Raw genomic sequence first — 21,091 nt, forward strand, 5'->3', positions numbered from 1 at the left:
GGAACGTTTACGACATTGTGGAAGGAAAATTATATTAAGACACCAGCTAATCGATTGTCTTCATGGAAACACATTCCAAAAAAAAAAAAAAAAAAACGCTAGAAATGGACCCAATCCCAGCATAAAATCAAAGGAACACCACCGTCATTCTCATCGACAAATCAACTATACGTGAGATAGCCGTGAAAACTATTCACGGAGTCGTCAAGAAAAGTGTGACAACTATTTGTCCACTATCAATGCGAGTATTCACCGTGAAGACGGTTCACGGTGTTGTCAAGCGAAACGCAACGACTATTTGTCCATTGTTAAACCATCATTAATTTTTGCGTTGTATCCTTTATAATTAACGCTCGTGCGTTGAATCTCTTATGAATAATTTTCTCGTACGTACAAAACAGATAAATCGACTGGCCAGCGATTCACGGAAGACGGTAAGCAGCTCGTGCTGCAAGCGATATATAATACAGCGATTCACGGAAGACGGTAAGCAGCTCGTGCTGCAAGCGATATATAATACAGCGATTCACGGAAGACGGCAGGCAGCTCGTGCTGCAAGCGATATATGCTATAGCAATACATAAATTGTGACTCGTTTCACAAATATCGTAAAATCGATTGTAATAAGCGCACAACACAAACCATGTATTACGAATGTTATTGATCGTTACACGCTCAACGGGGGGAGTATGTACGATCCGAAAAGGATCGTACGGTGATTAGCGGTATTCGAAATTCGCGCGCATCCACTTCCATCGATTGGGATTCTAGATCGATACTCATTGCGAGCATCGATCAACTGTTAGTAACTATCGAAGCGTTGCTCTAGCAACCCCCACCTCTCGCATCCCCACTTCTCATCGCCCTAGTACGTACGTCCTGCTGTGACCGTACAAAAGGGGCATTCTTTCTATTCTTTACCGGACGCCTACGACTACACATCTTGAGAGATTATAGAGGCTTAGGAATTCACAAAGGACAACGAAGAGAATATCCTCATCTTCAAGACTCGTGAAAGTGAGCCTATTCAACATCACAACCCTTAAGGTTGTGATCGCTATATTTGCGGAGTGCGAGAGGTGAGATCTTTCCAATATATATCTATTTCACATCGACGGTATTCTCCCTCGTGGTACGCCACGTGGTGCATTCTTATTGTATAATCAAGTAACATCCAGGGTTTTTATGCCGCAAGGCTTTTCCCTGACGAGCCAATAAAAAAGGCATTGTTTCTTTGGTTGGCTCAACCACGTGTTTTATTTTACACCTTAACCTAACCCTTTATTCTCCACTTCATAGCATAAACAAATTGCCAGAGGACTCTTAATTGAGGAATTTCGGCCATAACAAATAATATTTCGACTCAAGCGTCGAGGTTCTTCGAAACAGAACGGTGGAGGAGAAGGAGCAGGAGGAGGAGGAGGAGAAAGAAGTAGTAGTGGGGAGGAAACGGGGAAGTGGTAGAATAGTGAGTTTAACTCTGGGAAGGAAGATGCAAAGCACGGAGAGTTTAATCGTCTTCTTCATCGTTCGAATTGAAGGGAGGAGAGGACTTGACGGAGGTCGAGTGGATGGGTGGTGGTTGTGTTGTTGGTCGAGGATTCAACGTAATTTATGGGAGAATCGATCGGTTGGCATCGAATTGCATCAGCGTGACATAATCGCACGCGATCGTTTACGACACGTCGGAGCTGTCGCATTAATGCAACCGTCCGTTCGTTCGTTCGTTCGTTCGTTCGTTCATTCGTTCATTCGTTCATTCGTTCATTCGTTCATTCGTTCATTCGTTCGTTCATTCGTTCATTCGTTCATTCGTTCATTCGTTCGTTCGTCCGATAATACACAAACTTATCCATTCGTAGACTTTTTACAAACCCTTCCAGCCCTTATCTCGGTTATTCAGTCGGTTTCTATTTTTTGTTTGTTTTAAAGTTCTTACACGCTATAACAATGGGAATACAAAAGTCACGTGTGTTTGGTATCCTGGATAATCGACCCCGATCAAGTTTTGTATAAAATAAAAAGTAAGTCAGTCATTTTAGATACTAATCCTGTGTGTGTGTGTGTGTGTGTGTGTGTGTGTGTGTGTGTGTGTGTCGAGTACTAGAACATTTTTTGAATGAACTTTTAAAAAAGTTGAGCGGCAAGCCGCGTCTCGCTGGAAATTTCTAACTTCTAACTGCGGTAGCCTTCGGTTGGACGAAACAGAATAGTTTAGCATTTTCCTTTTTTCTTTCTTTTTTACTTTTAGATTCGTACAGTGATGGTGCCCTAGAACTTTTCGCCTATTCTCGTGCGAAGAGATTGATCGTGTGATCCATAACGGGTCCATGGCGGGTCCCTCACTTTCCATATCGGCGTTCGAGTTTTCAAAGTCTTTTCCAGACTTCATCGTCCCAAGGAAAACTTCTCCCGAAGTCATCAAAAAGCAGCAACGCGGCCGTTGGAGTTTTCTTTAGGCAACTTTCACTCGGTCGTTCTCCATCACATCTCTCTTTCTCTTTCTCTCTCTCCCCCTTTCACTGTCGTGTCTCCCTTTATCGAGCCTCCCTCAGGTCTCACCCCTTCATAGCTAAGTAAATACTTCGCCCTAGTGAACGAAGGGCACACCGAAACACGTTTCTGACTTTCCTCATCGTAGACTCGTCGATTCTCTCTCCCTTTCCTTTTTTCGTCATGACAGCTTTCGTATCGATTTCCTCTTGGACCTCTCGAGGGCTCTCTATTCACCCTCTTCCTCCACCTCATCCTCATCCTCATCCGAATCGACAAGTTACGCAAGACGGATCGCTGGCTAGAGATCGCGCGAACTCTGCGTCACTTTTTCAACGAGGACGAGCTTAATCTGTATTCTTCTGGTGGATTTTTCGAACCGATGGCACGGGAAATAATTCGTTCGATTTCAAAAAATGAGCCAGCCCCGTTTAACACCCACCCACCTCATTCTTTTCCTCTTCTCAACCGATTCACTTCATTTATCTATAGCTCGCGAATTTCCCGTAAGAGATGAGTCCCACCCCGTGCTGTGATTCGTTAAAGCCAGTACCAGGAATGAAAACGATCATTCGTCGTCCTTAACAGCCGCTTTAACCGGATCTCTCGGCATTTAGGCTAGGAATTGGTGCAGCAGGTCGAATCGTTTTATCCAAATCCACCATTATCGGAACTTTTGCCGCCTTGGCAAGAAGCTACTCGTGAAATCGACGGTAACGAACAAGAAGAAGAAGAAGAAGAAGAAGAAGAAAAAGAAGAACCGTTAATAGGTAAAAGGGAAAAAAGAGGATATCGCCAAGAGGGTAAAGGTAAAGAGAGAGATTCGAGGGTGGCTTCGAGTCTTGGAAAGAAAGGAGGGGAGGAAGAAATAGACAGATATGGAATCGAGCGTAACGTCGAAAGAGCCAGGAGCAATTTCCGGTGGCTTTTGTAAGCCCTTTAAAAACGCGAACTGTTCGGAGGATGGCCAGAGAAAAAGAGTAGGAGGTAGAAAGAAAGAAATAATGGGAGGCAGGGAGTAGAAAGCGGATGGAGAGTTTTGCGAATGTTCCTACGAGAAGAGATCCTTTTGAACCAACAAATCCCCGAACGAAAGCAAGGAAGGATGACGAGAGGTTAACTGCTGGTCCATGTAAGTACGTTCCTTCTCTCCATTCTCCTGCTGCTTTACTTTTCCTTTTCCTTACTCTCATTCCTTCTTTCGATCTCTCAAGCTTATACCCATCGCGCACACGACCCGTGATTGAGCAAGATGTTCTGAATAAATCGTACTCTCTTGGTTCTCTCGCTTTTTGGGTTGGGACAGGAACGATTTTCAAGTATTTAAATCCCGCCGATTTCGAGTAGCAGCCCGTTTCGAGTTTACTTGGAAAAATCGAGTACTGCTAGGTAGTTAAATAAAACAATACTAATGAAACAGCTGGACAAAAAAAAAAGAATAGAAGGACGTTCAGCCTCGTAGAATTTAAAGCTTTAAAAGCTTACCACTTAAAGGATTAAACGTGTTGCGCATTGGTCACTGTTTATCTTTAAACTTACTACTACGAATTTCGAATCGGTCGAGTCTCTCGTGTCCAATCGCAATATCTCATGAAACGGGTCTTTTTTTTCACTTTTAGGATAACAACGTAAATTTGTTTTTCTTTTTCTGAGTAGGAAAAAAATGATACGTGTCAAAGTCGAAGAAAATCGTGTCTTCTCGAGTAAACTTTTTCCAAGCTCTAAGATCACTACGTTTCTCTTTCCATTGTTCGGAAAATCTTCCCTAAAAGCTACGAATTTTCTCAAATACGCTTTCTCCCTCTATTTCTATCGTACTCTGTAGTCTTGGCTGAAGATCCCCGTAAATTCGAGTGATGCGAGGATGTTCAAGGCCACACAGAAGACCCTCCTCGCCATAAATAAAATAACCTCCCTTCTCACTTTCCGCAAGAAATCGACAAAGTTAACATCGCAGAAGAAGTAAGTATATCTCGGTGCTAACAGAGTTCTCGTTTTATCTCGTGTCGTTTTTTCTGTTACGTCTACTCTAAGGAAAGGTATTTTTAGATGCTTTCCCCAATATACTGCTAAAGGTGAGTCCTACGGTATCATGCGAATAAATGAAACATACTCGATGATAAAAGAAAAAGTTTTGTACTCTTACAAAGCACACCGTATATACAGTCTTACCCGCATCACCGATGTATTCTTTTCTCTATTCTTTTTCGTGGACCGCACGAGGCACGGCGCGCGAGGGTCTAGGAAAAGTTTCGCGTTCCTTTGATTGGCCGAACGCTAGGGTGTTTCTCTATCGATATCAGGGGAGAAAGAGAAATGGACGGCGTCCTGTAGAAAAGGACGGAGCATGAGAAAGAGGAGTGGTAGGGAAAGGCGAGAGAGCGAGGGTCCGCAGCAACGAAGGGTGCGTGGGTTTTCTCGCAAAGGGTGCGTAGATCCAAAGAGGGGGACGTTCGTAGGGGATAAGAGGGAGACGCGCGCGAGGAGGGAGAGAATATAGGAAAGGAGGGGGGTGGGGACGAGGCAGCGGCAGTGAGGAGGGTGGGTAGTGGGGGATGAAAGGGAGAAAACTAGAGGGTGCGTGTAGGCCTGGGGAATCAGTCGCGGACGAGCTGCGTTCGGGGTTTTATCTATAGCTCTGTCCCCTCCGTCTTCTTTGCTCTCTCGCTCGGTTCTCTCCCGCTCGGTTTTACTCCCTTTCTCTTTCTTTCTCTCTCTCTCTCTTTCTTTCTTTCTTTCTCTTTCTCTTTCTCTCATCTCTCCTTCGTCGTGCTTTCTTTCGCCCTTTTCGGTGCGCGCGCGCGTTTGCGCTGCCGGACACTGTGTTCAACAATCCCGAGAGAAGTTTGCTCCTAAGGGATATCAGGAGTAGCTTTCGCGCGTTAGTAAACAGAAGCAAGGAATCACAAGAACAACGTGAAGAAGAGGAAGAAGAAAAAGGAATAAGAGACAAAAGAAGAATATAGGATCTTCGTATTTTATCTATGAGAAATTGTGCGACGATTACAACTCCGCTATTACTACTATTACTATTGCTACTATCATTACTTCTCAACTACCGACAACGTGCAATATTTTTGTGAAGTCAGGAAATCCTGCTCTACTTTGTTTTTTTTTTTCTTTCTTTCTGTGAATTTATTATTTTGTCGAGCGACAAAGAGCGTCAGAGCGTCAGAGCGCGTCAGGTTGTGATACAGTGCGTTTTACGCGCATCCCCGAAGCGTGCGAAATTTTTGTTCGCTCCTCCCTACTTCTACCACCACCACCACCACCAACACCACCACCACCAACACAACCACCACCACTACTACTACTATTACTCGCGAGCCGGCCACGCGGGTCGGCAATACTGCGTTTTGTTTCATTTCAAAACTGGCACCAATGGTTCACATTTTGGAAGTGGTATCGTCGCGTCGGAACGACATGCAAATGGTGAGTGTCATAAAAACTCATCGTCACTATTTCTTTTTTCTTTTTTTTTCTCCCCAACTCTTTCTACTTTTGGCAACAAATAGAGGACAGGTTTAATTAAAGTGACTTTCTCTCGTAACAAGATCGCGAGAGTATTATCGATTCCACGCACGTGGTCACATTAAATTTACACTCGTCGTCCGACACTTGTTATCGAAAAATATCTCGTCGCGAGTGTTAGAGAATTTGTCGGAATAAAATAAAAGTAATACTTTTCTTTTTTGTAAAAACGCGTCGAATTGTATCGGTTTGTGCGATGTTTCGGTTGAATGGAAATTGGGGGAAACGATGCATACGATATTTTCAAAAGAAAGAAAGAAAGAAAGAGAGAGAAAATGAAAGGAACGCGTTGGTAAAGTAATGTTGGTAATTCTGACAGGAGTACGTGAAAATGCATGCGATCACGACGACGGTGGTTTTACGAGCTGTGTTCAATTTCCGTGGATTTTATCAAGAAAAAGCAGGAGAGGAACCCTTTTTCACGCATTCGTATCTTCTTCGTTTGCGTAGTTACGCGTAAATATTCCTGGTAACTCGTTCGCTCTCATTCTCATTCGTTCAGGCAAACGTTACATTATACTGCGACCATATGTTGTCTCTCTGACCGTTCTTTACGCGTAACGCTTACAATAACGATTCCCAGTTCCTCCCCGTTGTGCAACATATACAAATGTAGTACGTGCGTTAGGCGAAAAAGAGCGGAGAGACAGCATAGGGGTGAGACGCTACATGCAAACGTGCACACGCACGACGTACACGCCTCACTGCATTAAGAGCTACCCTGCGGACACGCGCCGTGCCGTTTAGAAGGAAGAAAAGCAGCTGCTCTACCGCAGCCAAGTGCTTCGGTTCGTTCGAAAGCACTTTGATCTATCGTATGGATATTTTAAAAATTACTTTTGTGTTTCATGCTAAGCCGTCATATAGAAGGGTCATATCCTAACATTAATGCCTTTTTGCGTGCTTCATTTTTAAGATTAAAATCATAGGGACAATAGGCAGAGTCAATTTGCATTCATCTAAAAAATGAATAGAACTTTAATAGTACAATGATATGTTATATCTCTTAAAACATTCATTAATTCTTGTAAATTTTCTATTGAAAATAATATCGAATAATAATCGTTTATACTATAATCGTTGTGTTTTTGATGAAAGTGCATAAAAAATAGTCATGTTTAAAGGATCAGCTTTAAGGCTTCGGCTTAAAGGGGTTCGAGTTTGGGTTTAGGTTTGGGTTTGGCAATTCGGTTAACGCGGGGTAGTCTTCCGACGCTGATATTTCAGGCACGACGTCCATTTATCCCTTTCCCTGTCGATTCGCGTCGGTTCCTTCGGCGCCAGAGCTGACCGTTGTCGTATATTATACGCGCACATACGCGTGAGTGTTTGTATCGGAAACGTCGGACGTTGGAAACGGACGGAGGAAGTGGAAGAGAAACGCCGGTGGTAGTCCCACCGGTACACATGACGCGTTCTCACGAGACGACAAGGATGCTGCTGATGCAGAGTCGTGCATCAATTAATTCAGCAGCACACGTGAATGTGCCGACGCATAGCGTCGTAGTAAATGCGCTCCATCGTTGCCATCGTCGACGCCACATGGCCACACCGTTTCCCAACTGTTCATCAATCTCAAATCTTATACCCGTTATCTATCTATCCCTTTCCCATCCTATCATCATCTCCTGCTAGGTATGCAAACCAACTGATAACATTCAACAAATCTCTCTCGATGATCTACGATCTTATCCTTTGTGTATTTTCTATTTCAACACAATTCATTTTAATATATTATCTTTTAATATTAATATTATTTTTACAAACTCAATGATAGAGCGGATATTGCTTAGAACAGTTGTTCAAGTTTTGTTGAAATCATAAGAGAAAATCTTCAATTACCATGGAAATTCAAGATGTTCCCTCTCGAAGGAACTTTTAATTAGGTAACTCGTGATATATTTAGGAGAAATGTAAGGCTACTTTCTTAGTTTTCAAAGAAATAACAGCTTCTGTTGTTCTATCTTATAGAATCGTCGTGGCATAATGATGAATTGAAAATATAGTATGCGTTGCTTATTGTAGAAAGCCGGCAGACCTTCCTCCCCCTTTTACTAGACGACTGATTCAACAGCATAACGTGGACGAGCGCGCTTTATCGACCCGAACCCTCGTGCATGTTAATTCCCATCACGAATTTAAACACTGCTGAGAGCAGATTTAAATGAAAACCTTCGCAGTTTCGCAAATTCGACTGGACATTATTAAAAGTGCAATTTTATTATCTTCGCAAATTGAAAAAGGGGAAGGAAGGAAGGAAAGAAGGAGGGAAGGAGAGAAGGAGGGAGGATTGAAGGGATCGAGGAGATTATTGGGGTAAGCAGAAATTGGGAAAAGTATCTTATTAAGTGGCTCCAAGTAGCGGAAAATGTTATCGAGCGAATGTATCGTAACCCTTAGATTAACTCTCGACTTTTATGAAAGCTAAAATTCTATCTTTTATTTGACGCATTATATTTTTCCTCTTTTCGTCGCAATTCTTGCCTATTTTTGTGCGTCGAATAAACAAAGAGACCGTTACCCGTTCAATTAATCGATCTGTCAATTGTAACGTGTAATATTTTTATTTATAAAGGTTTGTTACTCGCAAAAGCATTAGTAATAACCAGGCATCGAAATGTGTTGAACATAGGTACGAGTAGATACGTGACGAAAAAAACCGCGTCAAAGGGCTTCGCGTAAACCGTCGCGACAATTGCGTCAACCCAACCGATTTTCCGAGGTCTGTACAAACGTACATACATGAAAACGAGCACCGAAGCAACGCGAATTCGAAACACAGAGAGAAAGAGAAAGAATTGGATAACATTTGACATTTAATGCGCAGCGAGGCATTGGCTTAGATTACAATCGGTAAACGTCGATTGGCTCAGCGAGGGTGCAAAAGCTCACTCAACTCAAATGCTCTTTGGCAAGAGTATAGTTGCCGTTCAAATATTTGCAAAGTGTTAGAGAAAAACGTCACTACCGATTGGCGGAGGGGGAAATTTCAAAATAAAAAGAAGAAAAAGTGGAAAAAAGAGAGAGAGAGAGAAAGAGAGAAGGAGTGAAATCCGAGAGATCACAGAATATCTTTGTATCGAAGAAACACGATAACAAAATCTCAACCGGAAACGTTGAAATATATTCTTCTTACCTTTGATATCGCATCCTGTTTCACGAGTTAACGCGATTCTTCTCTTCTTTCGCACGAACGAGTGACACTCGTTCGTTAAACGTGTCACGTACCAACGTCTACTCTTATCTCATTTCGATTTACTTTTACATCCATCCCCGATATATCCGTCTATTTATAGTTAATTAATCAATGAAATGGTGAGAATATCGTGTTAAAACTTTGAAAAGTTAGAAGATTCGTCCATGAAGATAAAAATACTTTCCCACCCACACTGATCGTAAAATATCAATTGTATGTATATAATACTTAGAATTAGCTCTAAACGAATTTTCAGTTTCAATTAATTCGCCAATTAACTCGGCTGTGGAATCTACTTAGATCTAATATGCTAGGAAACATCTCATCCTTCTCCATTCCTCCTGTTTCCCTAACTATATATGTATCTCTCTGTTTCTCTCACGGAGTTCTAGCGTACACACACACACACACACACACACACACACACATACAGAATGTACGGCACCCAACGCGAGAAGCATACACGAAGGAGGAGAAATGCATTTGCTTTGGAACATTCGACAAATTAGCTATATTACCGGGGCGACCGCGGATGCAGATTTCGTGGGATATACAGTTTCCCAACGGTTACCGTGTACGTGGAAGAGAATCATCAAAGTTAACTCGAGTCGAGTGCACACCTGCAGACTGCCGCTCTCTTCGACCTTCCTCCTCCTTGTCCTTCTTACTCCATATCTCCCGATTCGAAACTTGCGAGCAAATCGGTCCAGTGTAACGCGGAAATGTCGTTAAACGATCACCGGATTTGAACTTTCCGAAGCGATCGTTCCTCCAATTAATATGCGTCCTATCAAACAGGCCTGAATGTTCAATGAGACATGAATTGCATCTATGTCTCTATATAGAATCGATAAAATGAGAAAATTGATGAATAGTACCTCTACAAAGTTCATTTTTATTTAATAATCTTTTCCTTTAAAATAATCCCTAATAAACCTTACCATTGAAATCATTTGATTATATAGATAAATAACATTTATGAAAAATATTCGATTAATCTATTTCTTTTTGACCGACCAATTATTACTCTTTTTATATATTCCGATATGCAAATAATTCTTTATCAAATGGTAATTATTAATTGGAACGAATCTACCAAATGGTTAGATCCATAAATGAACAAAAATATGAATTACCCTATAGGTATTTAATAATCGATGGTATTGATCGGAACACGAGACAAAGAGTGTCGATAGAAACTATAGGCAATTGTGCACTCCTATTTGATCGCATCATGCTGAAAAGTAAAAAGATCCTAATGGAAGAGATGAAGTCATCCGACTCGTTACGTGGCCATGATCGAAATTAACTCGCTGAAGGGTAATCAAGTAATGAATACATCGCCGGCGAAGGCCATACCTATATAAATCATGCCGTAGAGGATGCCAGAGGGAGTCCGCAGGGCGAGCCCTTATCTCCAATCAGTACATTGATTGCACGCAGCCAGGTCAAATACCGGGTTTCCACTTGGCGCTTCGGCACAGCCACGATAGCTTATTCAATTTCCGAAACGGTATTCACCATTCAATTCGCCGCTTATCAGCCTCCACCCATTCGATATCTGGATTTTACGTGGCTTTCCTAAGGCTCGTGCGTTTGCTTGTTTGAAAAAAAAAATAAAAAAAAGGAGAAGAAAAACGAGGAGGATGAAGAAGCAAATGGGAGGGTGAGTAGTAGGGTGAGTTGTGGATATATCGTCGTAGGAGGAGGAGGAGGAGGAGGAGGAGGAGGAGGAGGATAAGTTCCACGAAGCTTTCCACGTTCCGACTGCAAATTCTCTTATGGCCTTGTAGCAATGGGTCCTTGGGGTTTCTCTATCTCTCTCTCTCTCTATCTCTCTCTCTCTCTTTCTCTCTTTTTCAGACCACTTGAATATAGGAAGATTTTATCTGCTATATCCCTTCAAATATTTATTCCCTATTTATTCCCTATTTATTCCCTATTTATTCCCTATTTATTCGTGTATCTATCTATATTTTATTTGCGATTCTTCGGAAGTAAGGATTGAAGGGGAGTGTCAAATAGAGGAATACGAAATTGGTAGGATGAAAATTGCCAGGTTACTCGTGATTCTTCCTTTTGAAGGATATCGTTCCATATCTATCTACCTAGAGAAAAGCAACGCTCGCTTTCCCCGCAGTGTACATAGATAATCGAGCTTAATTAATTACCCGTGATGCGCGCTCGGGTCTCGGCAAACACATTTACTTATTAGCATCTATCTTGAGTGGTGCCTCTCAAGGGAATCGATTTTCTAAGTGCACATGCCTGATGACACGAATTGCCAAAGGGTCGACGCTCGATCGTAACGCGATCATTAAATAAAGGCGCGGAGCGAGCTCCGCCATGTCGTTATGAAAGAGCTATACCTATTAATAAGAGCTAGTTGCTTTTGTCGAAGCACATGCTGTCCATTAAAACTTTAACTTCGAATAATTATCTTCCTCCCTTTCATTTGATTTATTTATTTTTTGCCCTTTCTTTTCCTTTTCTTTTTAATTAGTAAACCAGGTTACCCCAGGGATCACATTAACTTATAGCCGATTAATTGATTTTTTGGTTTTCCAATACTAACATACTCTCTTTTACAAAATATACATTTACATATTACATATTGGATTTATATAAGAATTCTATTAAATAATTTATAAATCGTTTCTATCTTTGAGATTGTTAATTCTTAGAAAACCGAGTTTGGTAGGTACTTGCGATAAGTTCGCGCTCAACCGAGTTGGTACTTAGCTTGCGTCAACTTTCAGAGTTCGATAAAGTACTTATATCCATTTGTCTTAATAATTATTGTCGAAGAGGAAAGTAGGAATCCAGTAGGAAAACTGTCGAGTCGTAAGTGACATTTATGGGACGCATTCAGCGTTAAAGTTTCTCGAAGGAGGCGAGAAGGAGAATAACTGAGAAGTAGTCGTATCACAGTTCCGGTATCTTTAGTAGCACACGATGTTCCCCCGACAACGAGGCGACAACAAACGTCTAATGACTACCACTATTCGAGTTTAATTTCCTGATCCGTGAACAATGTTTAGGATGGCCTGCCTGCCAGCCCCATCTCTTTCTCAAACTTTTCTTTTATTTCTTAGCAAAACATTTTCGTTTCGTACCACGGCTACTATAAAAGAAGAAATCATTTATTTACCATCGATCTCTTAAAAAAACTCAACAAAACTTAGTAATTGTATACGACAGTTATACTCCCGCCCTCTCCCTTTCGTATTGTTTTTTCTGCCCTACTCACGAAAAGCATATAGCGTGTAGAATATCCACGTGGTCATGGCACTGACCCCTGCAATGCGACCAATTCCCCTTGGTATCTGGCATGCGCGCAGGAAGAAAAAGTTTTGGGGCTGCCTCGCACGTTCTCATCTACCACACGCTCGTTCTCTATCTTCCTTTCTTTTTGCCTTCTACCCCCTGGCAATTCTTATGGGAAATACCGTATAATGAAAAAAAGTAGCGAGTCAGAAGACAGATGGTCGTGGCATTCGAAGGGATCCCGAGCGTGTCATGTCCATGTTAAAGACCAGATTTCGTGCTCCCACTTCTAAGATTCATCGTTCCTTAAGCGGTCCTAATCTCCTTCCGGAATCCTAAAATTCGAATCGATGCTAAATCGTTCGTAATCATCATTCCAATTACAGTAATTCGTTATCAAGGCAAACATTGCATCCAATCTTAAATGAATTCAGAAGATTGAATAAGGATCGAGTTAGTTGAAATTCTTTATCAAAATAGATTAGAGAAATCGTGTTGGTAAAATAGAAGGAAGTAGTCCCTTTTGTTCGTGCATGTGGGAGGGCGGCGTCGGAAGGAAAATTGGCCGGAGAAAGCATTTCCAAGTGGAGTGATAGGATAACGCCTTATTGGAAGGAGCATCCTCGGTAAAAGGGAATGTTTGTGTGCTAGGGTGAAAAACGGGAAACACACAAGGAGTGTGAGAGGGTCTCTCGAAGAAGATCGAAGTTACGGTGGCTTGTCCCCTGTGTCATGAATCATGCATCTGGATCCCTGGATGAGAGAAGTAGAGCGTGCTGCGGCGGCGTGGTCCGGCAAATAAACAATGTTATTTGTTCTCGGAGTCCAAACCATCTATGCTGCGGTCCAAAAGATTTCTACGGAATGCTTCGAAAGGACCACCACCACGAAAGGTCCTACTATCCTTCTCATCTTTCTCTCTTCCATATCTGTCTTCGATCTCAACATTTTCCCCTTTTACACCGTCTACCAGGATCTTTCTCCTTATCCTTCGTCGTTGTCGTCGTTGTCGTCGTTGTCGTTGTCGTTGTCGTTGTCGTTGTCGTCTTTACCACCCTTATTCCCTGACAGTCGGACCTGTCAACTACAGAGGTACCTCTCACCATCTCTGATGGTGTTTGAGCGAGGGCAAAGTGACGAAGGAACGAATGTACACCTTCACTGGACACTTCCTACTGAACAAATAACGACACTTCCGTTTTGTTGCACGCTTTCTACAGCAATTCGTTTCTTTTCAACTTAATACTGCAAGAAACAGGACTTCTTCTTCTATTTCTTTAGATTTTTCGATTTTTCTTCTCTCTTATGTCGTTCCTCTTATGTAAAACTTTTCGTTGTCAGAAGAGGAAGGATTATCAATTGTAGCTGAATATTTTTTTGATAGCCCATGATACTTGTATTAACAGATAGATTGATAAATTCAACACTGTTTGCTACCTATGATTAATTGGTACGAATTCTTTTTGTTTCAGATGAACCGTCCTATTCAAGTGAAGCCGGCGGACAGTGAAAACCGCGGAGGTGAGAACGACCGATTCATCTAGTAGATAAAATTTGAATATTATCATAAAATCCTTATTTATAATATTCGACCATGATCAATACTTCTGTCTACCTTAATTATTATGCATTCGGATTTAACGAGATTGAACTTTTTGGAAAATCTAAGAACGACCCTGGATCTCCGCCTCAGCGGTCTATTTTCGTATTTCAGAAAAAAAATAATACGTTCCTAGAGACTTTTAGCGTCAAAGATTCTTTTTATCTATTATATTTTTCTTTCTTCTTATATTCTTTCTCTTTTTTTTATAAAATTTTCTACCAATTCAGGATCGGTCCTTCTTCCGTTCTCGTCATCTCGGTCGACCATTGCTCCAAATTTTCTCCTATCTCTGGCACTCAGCCAGATGTGTTTGGCTTTCTGCGTAAAAGCTGATTGAATTCCCGGTAGCTTTTAGCGGGCTACCCGGGGTCGTGCTTGGAGTTTCAGTAAATGAAACCTACTCTCTGTGTTTGTTCACGACACAAGCAGCGCCCGGTTTTTGAAATGTTGCAAAAGGAACCTTGAAAGAAAGTTCATAGTTATATAATACTGATGTACCGTTAACAAGGGATGCGTCACATTGTAGAGATTTGAAAACGTCGATAACATTTAACTAGGATCAGATTCGACACGAGAGAATACGTCAATCTCTCTAGCGATTTATACGAACGTGATGCGCAAAGTTAATAACGAATATATATGGGCAATTCAGCAATCCATACGTAATCTTCAACCTAGCGTATACGAATCATTCGCAAAATTCTATTGGAATCTACAAAATACACGAATGACATAACACACACGCTCATGCACACACATGCACACAGGTATCTGCAAACCCTAGGATGCAAATAGCACTGGACTGTAGAATACGCGGTTAAAAATCTGTTGACGGTACGTAAATATTGTGAAAAACGCGCTCTGAATATAACACAAACATTTGTCGCCGTACATCCATTATTACGACGATCCTCCAGAGACATCGTTACATTTTTAGAACGCATCGATTTTATCGACACCATCGAATTCAATAACAACGGCGACGTCCTCCCTCAGTGACTTTCGAAATTGCATAGACCGAACCGCCCACCCCCGGTCCGTCCTCCCACATTTCTTGTCAGGAGAGTGAAATCGATCGGCCCAACATTCAGTCTCTACAATCCTAGTAGTATCATTATTACCAACGTAGAGAGACCAACGAAACAAACTATAAAGATATATGAACATCGGTGATAATCTTGAAACGTTCAAACTTCGAACTTAGTTTAGTATCTTCTACTACGAGCCCGCATGACAACCCTGATGATTCACAACGAGCTCCTACATCTTGGAAGCTTCTAAAGACTCATGTGTCTCACCGTTGAATTTCTTTCAAATACGACAGATTCAAATTACATTGTTACATCAAATTCGTAATATGTCTGATGGTTAACCTTGATAAAATGTTAACTTTATAAAACGAGAAAACATTTCCGAGATACGTCTTCTCATCTGTCCACTTAAAAATATTATAAAGCAGAACGAGTTACAAGTAGATAGAGAAGATTCAACCTTTTTTCATCGTGTCTAATGCTTTCCCCTGTAAGAAGAATCCGTGTGCATCAAACGTTCCACAAGAAGGGGATGGAAGAGCAATAGAAGGAAGAAGGGAAGCCGACAAGGAGGGAAGGAAAGTGCACAGGGGGATCGTAATTCATATGCTAATCTGGAGGAGATGCCATTGTAATCTCCGGTCGCCTAGCTCGGTACGGCCTTACAAAGCCTCGCCTTGACGCGGATGTAGGCTGAGTGATCCGATGCCTCGTTGCTGGTGCTGGTACTGATGCTGGTGCTGTTGAAACTGCTACTGCTGCTACTGCTGCTGCTGCTACTGCTACTGCTGTTGCTACTACTGTTGCTGCTGCTACGTTACTGCTCCCGTTGCTGTTGCAGTTGAGGAAGATGCCACGTACTACTATACCTACGTTGATACTACACTGTACTCACGTACTCGTGAAGTTCAATCAGGGGGTTAGTGAACTTCAGTAACACGAACGAACCGCTTTCTCCAACCTAACCTCCTGGATATATCCTAAACCAGGATTCGTCTTTTGCCTTTGCCACGTTCTATCACCCAAGATGGTTTCGGAATCTCCCTTCTCCCTTCTTCCTTCCTCCTTCTCCTTCCATTCCCTCTTTCTCTATCTCGGCACGGTTTCTGCCTACACCTTAACGGGCTTCTCTACCAAGTTCCGTGTCTCGTCGTCAACGTCTCCTTTCCACGACATTTCTAATCGGCAAGGGGTGAGAATTCACATCCGCTGTGTGTCTCTGGCATCAAGGGTCAAAGTTTGAGATCCTACTACCAATGTTGAATGTCTAATTTGTCCCCTGGCATTAGATACGATTAGCTTAGGAGATCCGCGATTATTATTAGTCAGCACGTGAGATGTTACTAATCTTAAGACAACGTTCTTAATTGATATTCCTCTGGGAACATGACAAACCATTATTATTTAGTTTCATGCGATTCAATATATAGCATTGTGGTTTTAATCAACGTAAAAAAAAAAACGCCTGGCAAATTTTTATGGGAAAGAAAAAAATAGAAGTATATGAAAGTTCGTAGCGTGAAAGTGACACTTTTATTGAAGCGATTTTTCGCAGGAGTCTTGAGAAGTAAATGGAATTAAGTCTACACGAAGAGAAACAGATTTGAGAAATACGTATCTCACGTGAAAGTTGGTTGAAGTCTGGCCGGGTCGGAGTTCTCCAACTGGATAAGGGTGAAGTGGGAGCTGTACCGAAGCTAGTTGAACAAGTAGATAAGTTTCGATCCCTCGGCGAGCCACCTTACCTCCATCGCCATCACTCGTCTTACTACCTTTGTAGAGATAAACGTATCCTGAGATATCAGGAGCCTTGGCTGGTACCTTCATTGCTGGTAAGCTAACTTTGGGTTAGCCAATGCGACGTACATTTCTCTTACACGATCGATGTCAATTTCTTGGATATATTTTTGAAAAGTTGAAAAATTCATATTTTTAATGTTATAACAATTTAAAATACGTTGAACATACTAAAATTGTAAAATATTATCCTTAATGTTTTTTTTATTATTAATGAAGAAAAAAGGGAGGTCAAAAATTTGATTCATTTTATTAGACATAAATCCTGACACAATTCATTCATTCGCAGATAACACAAAAGGTAATAATAAGATTGAATACAAAGTTCTTGATACACGAATGAAATACAATGCTTTCTTTATTCGCCGTCCAATTCGTGAGAAGATAAATTCTCCGTAGAAGGTTAATTTCTCAGTCGGCTCAACAAGACCATCAGAAAGAAAGTCTTTGAGAGTGGGACGTTAACAGTCAGCTCTAAAGCGACAAAGCTTCAATTCTTGGGTCCCTACGGTGTCTTGACGCGACAATGAGAAGGAACGAATGGTTCGCTGAAAAGTACCCGAGGCTAACGGAAGGAGAATCCTCGCTTCTAAGGAATGGCGGTGAGGACGGTTAAAGGAGTGGAGTGGTAGTGATGGTGGTAGTGGTGGTGGTGGTTGGTGGTTGGTGGGCGGTTTAAAGGACGACCCTGTGGAAAAGCTGCTGGAGAAGTTAAGGGAGAAGGGGTAAAATGATGTGGGCTGGCGGATGGGACACGAAGTATGGGGAAGAATCCAGAGAAAACGGAGATGCAACGAGGCTGCAAGTCAGGCGAGAATCTAATTTCCCGAGACAAATCCTTAAATGTGCCCTAGAGCAGCTTGGTTGGAAGGCGCGAGTCGGTAGAAGGAACCTCATGGAATGAGCTCTCGCGTCTAACATCCGCGACTACGACTACTACAACTACTGCTACTACTACTACTACAACTACTACTACTACTACGACAACGACTATGACGACGACGACGACGAAAACGGCGACGACGACGACGACGACGACGACGACGACGACGACGACGACGACGATGACGACGACGACGACCTTTAACTCGGTTCACCAATTTTACATCTCCATAACCTCCGCGAGAACGGGTCATTAAGCTCATTCACGCGCAGGATGCGGTATACAAACGAAGGAAGTTGCGACCCTCGATATCGAGGTACAATAATGAAAGGGACGGGAGAGTTATCAGGACTTTCCATTTTTTATTCATATTCTCGAGGTTTCTTACTCCATCTCTTCGGTGATAATACTTCAATTTTTTCACGAAGAAGCGTTCAAAAACAAAAGTTTTTATATTGTTATTGTACTATACATTACGATGATAGAAAGGAATATGAATAATTGTGAATTGTGTATTTAATAATCTAGAAAACATATACTTGTATTTTCTAATATATATTATATTTGATTAATTTAATAGCGGAAGAACCAAAGTACCGGGTTGCGCGTCCCCTGATGCAACTGCGTCGGGGAATGAAAAGTACAAAAGTACGAAAGAACGAAAGAAAGAACGAAAGAACGAACGAGCGAACGAGAGAACGAACGAACGAACGAACGTACGAATGAAGAAGAATCGTATAAATTTGTTCGGCTCAATGCCATTTCTTTATTCTGTTCTGTATTCCAGAGTGCATGATGGACGACGGGAGCGCCTGTGCCATCTTCTGGAAGTAGGAGGCACCGGTGGCAGCCGCTGAAGGTAACTTCGACTTCCAGGAGATAGCTAGCTTCCTTCCAGTACCTCTATTCTTCTTCTCCGCAAATCGGCAGAAAGAGAGAGTCCCCTTCTCTCTTCTGAAAAGAGAAAGAAAAAAAAAAAGTGAACGAAAAGCGAGAAGCGAATCTTCCTTAACTTCGTCGCGCCATCACCGCTGATTCAGCCTAGCACAGAGCCCGCTGCAAAGTTCATTTTGCTGCTCGCTAGTGTTCGACCCACCACATTTTTCGCCCTTCCTTTTACAGATCCTCTCTATCTTTATCTATCTCTCTCTATCTCTCTCTCTTCCCCCTTTCTTACACCACATGTCTTTCCTTTCTGCTTCAGCCACGAACGATCCTATTTCCCGACATACATCCAACCGATATATGCGTTAGAGATATATATCCATCCTCGAAAGAGGCAGAATCCAAATTGCAAACGCCGCACGGAAAAATTTGTCGCAAGGAAATAGTAGAGAGAGATCTCCTCCTTTTTGGCTAAATCCATTGGTGAGCCGTCTGACGAGAAAGACCCTTCAGCGTCAGCATAAAGTAAATCGATTCTTCCTAATCAGCTTTCCAAATTATTGACCAAGAATCGAATCGACCATACCTCCGACCTCGCTAGCTCTTCCGTCTTTCTCTTCATCCTTTCTTTTTTTTCGCAATATCACCCCTCATCCTTCTTCTATTTTATTTTTTCTTCTCCTTCTCCTCCTCCTTCTTCTTCTTCTTCTTCTTCTTCTTTGTTATTGATCACACCTGAACGCGCTTCCAACTTTGATATCGCGTTGCAATCTGGAATCCATCCCCTCCCGTACCGCATCTTCAACGCTCTCACGCACCGTCCATTGCCATATTCCTTTCTCTCTCTCTCTCTCTCTCTCTCTCTCTCTCTTTTCTCTCTCTTACTTGTTTCATCCAGCACGATAGACATCATTATAGAAGAAAAGGTATTATGGACAGTGTGTTGTACGTAAACCCACGTGCGTGACTGATACCTGTAGCCGTAAACTTGTCGTCTGTTTCTTTTCTCCTTTTTTGTATTACGCACACTCGTTATCACACTATTAAAGTCTTGTTACGACGCGACGTGAGTGAACGCTTTTAGAATGCCATAAATTCCCCTCGTCGCTGTATGAATTAACGCGAATAACCACGCGAATAATGGTTAGAATAAGCATAAGATATAGTTTGCAAAATGAGACTTACGTTTTTTCAACATAATTTTCCTCCCTTTTTCTCCTTTCCCTTTCTCTTTTTCTTTCTGTCTCTCTCTCTTTCTCTCGTGCTTCTTCTCTTTTCGATCGTACGGCGACGATAACAACTTTTTTCTTTCCCTCTTATCTTTTTTCTATTTCTTCTTCGTACTTTAACTAATGGTCGTTCGTACTACATGTTACCGTATTCCTTTAAGCTCCTCTTTCGATTCCGAATCTCGATACTACCATCATCATCATCATCATGTTCATATTCACTATTACCAACCCATCCCCTTAATCGTGTGTCACATATACATGTATATTTTATGTATTTACACTATACATATAATAACATAATGCATATACACATTAAATATACGTATATATGCGTCTCTTATACCTTTATATATAATTGCTCTTTACAGCTGTGACCATTAAAATAGTGGCTCGCTCGTTGGATGTGTTGTCTCGTTCGTTGTCGATGTGTTTTTTATCACCTCTGTACATATTTTCTGATTATGATGTGAGCTACATTTATATATATATATATATCTTACTGTAATTAGATTTGATTCTTTATCAACAATTTTTTACTACCACCACTCATCCGTATCCGATCACTCAACGTTACTCCTATGGCTGTTAAAAACTGTCATATCAAAAACACCCCTCACACCCTTAAATCAATCTTATTCTTACGATTTCCTTTTTTACATCTATTGTTCACACTCACACACTATCACTAAGCATATAAACATACATATAGACACGTGTTACACATACTTCCTACACTCATCCCTCATCCAACGACAGTCTGTTTTGTCGAGAACGTTCTAAACCGAGAGGATACCGTTTAGGTGCAGATATTTCTAAAGACACGCTGATCTTGTTTGAAAACGAAAATCTAACGGAAGATGATGATTGTCAATAAACAATGGATTCCAAAATTTAGTTTACTATCGTATAACAAATTTCATGTCCAAATTCATTCGAAAGGGGGTTCACCAGATCGATAGGAGGAAAATCAAGTGGTGGATCAAGAGAATGATCGTGGCAATTAAGTCTATTCGACTATCGACATTCCTTTAAATTTGAACAAACTAACGAACGAACGCACACAAAACCACGCTTACGTTTAATAATTGTCGGACTCACGAAAATCCATCCAGATGGATGGCATTCGTCATGAATGTGTAACGGGTAAAAGGAATTCGTTGGTATTCTATCGAA

General features: G+C 41.6%; 1 protein-coding gene across 6 annotated transcripts in view; it reads left to right on the plus strand.

Moving 5' to 3' along the window:
- The window catches only part of LOC107067582 (bruno 3), a 232,715-nt gene that overhangs the window by 142,282 nt on the left and 69,342 nt on the right, over positions 1–21,091 (plus strand). For 2 of the 6 annotated variants that reach the window (XM_089179545.1, XM_089179546.1), the window contains exons 1-2: positions 5,095–5,925; positions 13,960–14,008. In XM_089179545.1, coding sequence (XP_089035671.1) covers positions 5,875–5,925; positions 13,960–14,008 — 100 coding nt within the window. In that variant the 5' untranslated portion in view covers positions 5,095–5,874. Of the gene's footprint in view, positions 1–5,094; positions 5,926–13,959; positions 14,009–18,588; positions 18,661–21,091 lie in introns of those variants that run through there. The other 4 variants (XM_015323217.2, XM_015323219.2, XM_015323227.2 and 1 more) reach the window with 4 other exon arrangements.

The sequence above is a fragment of the Polistes dominula genome, unplaced genomic scaffold (genome assembly GCF_049000335.1).
Source record: "Polistes dominula isolate Pdom_NZ unplaced genomic scaffold, Pdom_raw_medaka contig_27, whole genome shotgun sequence".
NCBI lineage: Eukaryota > Metazoa > Arthropoda > Insecta > Hymenoptera > Vespidae > Polistes > Polistes dominula.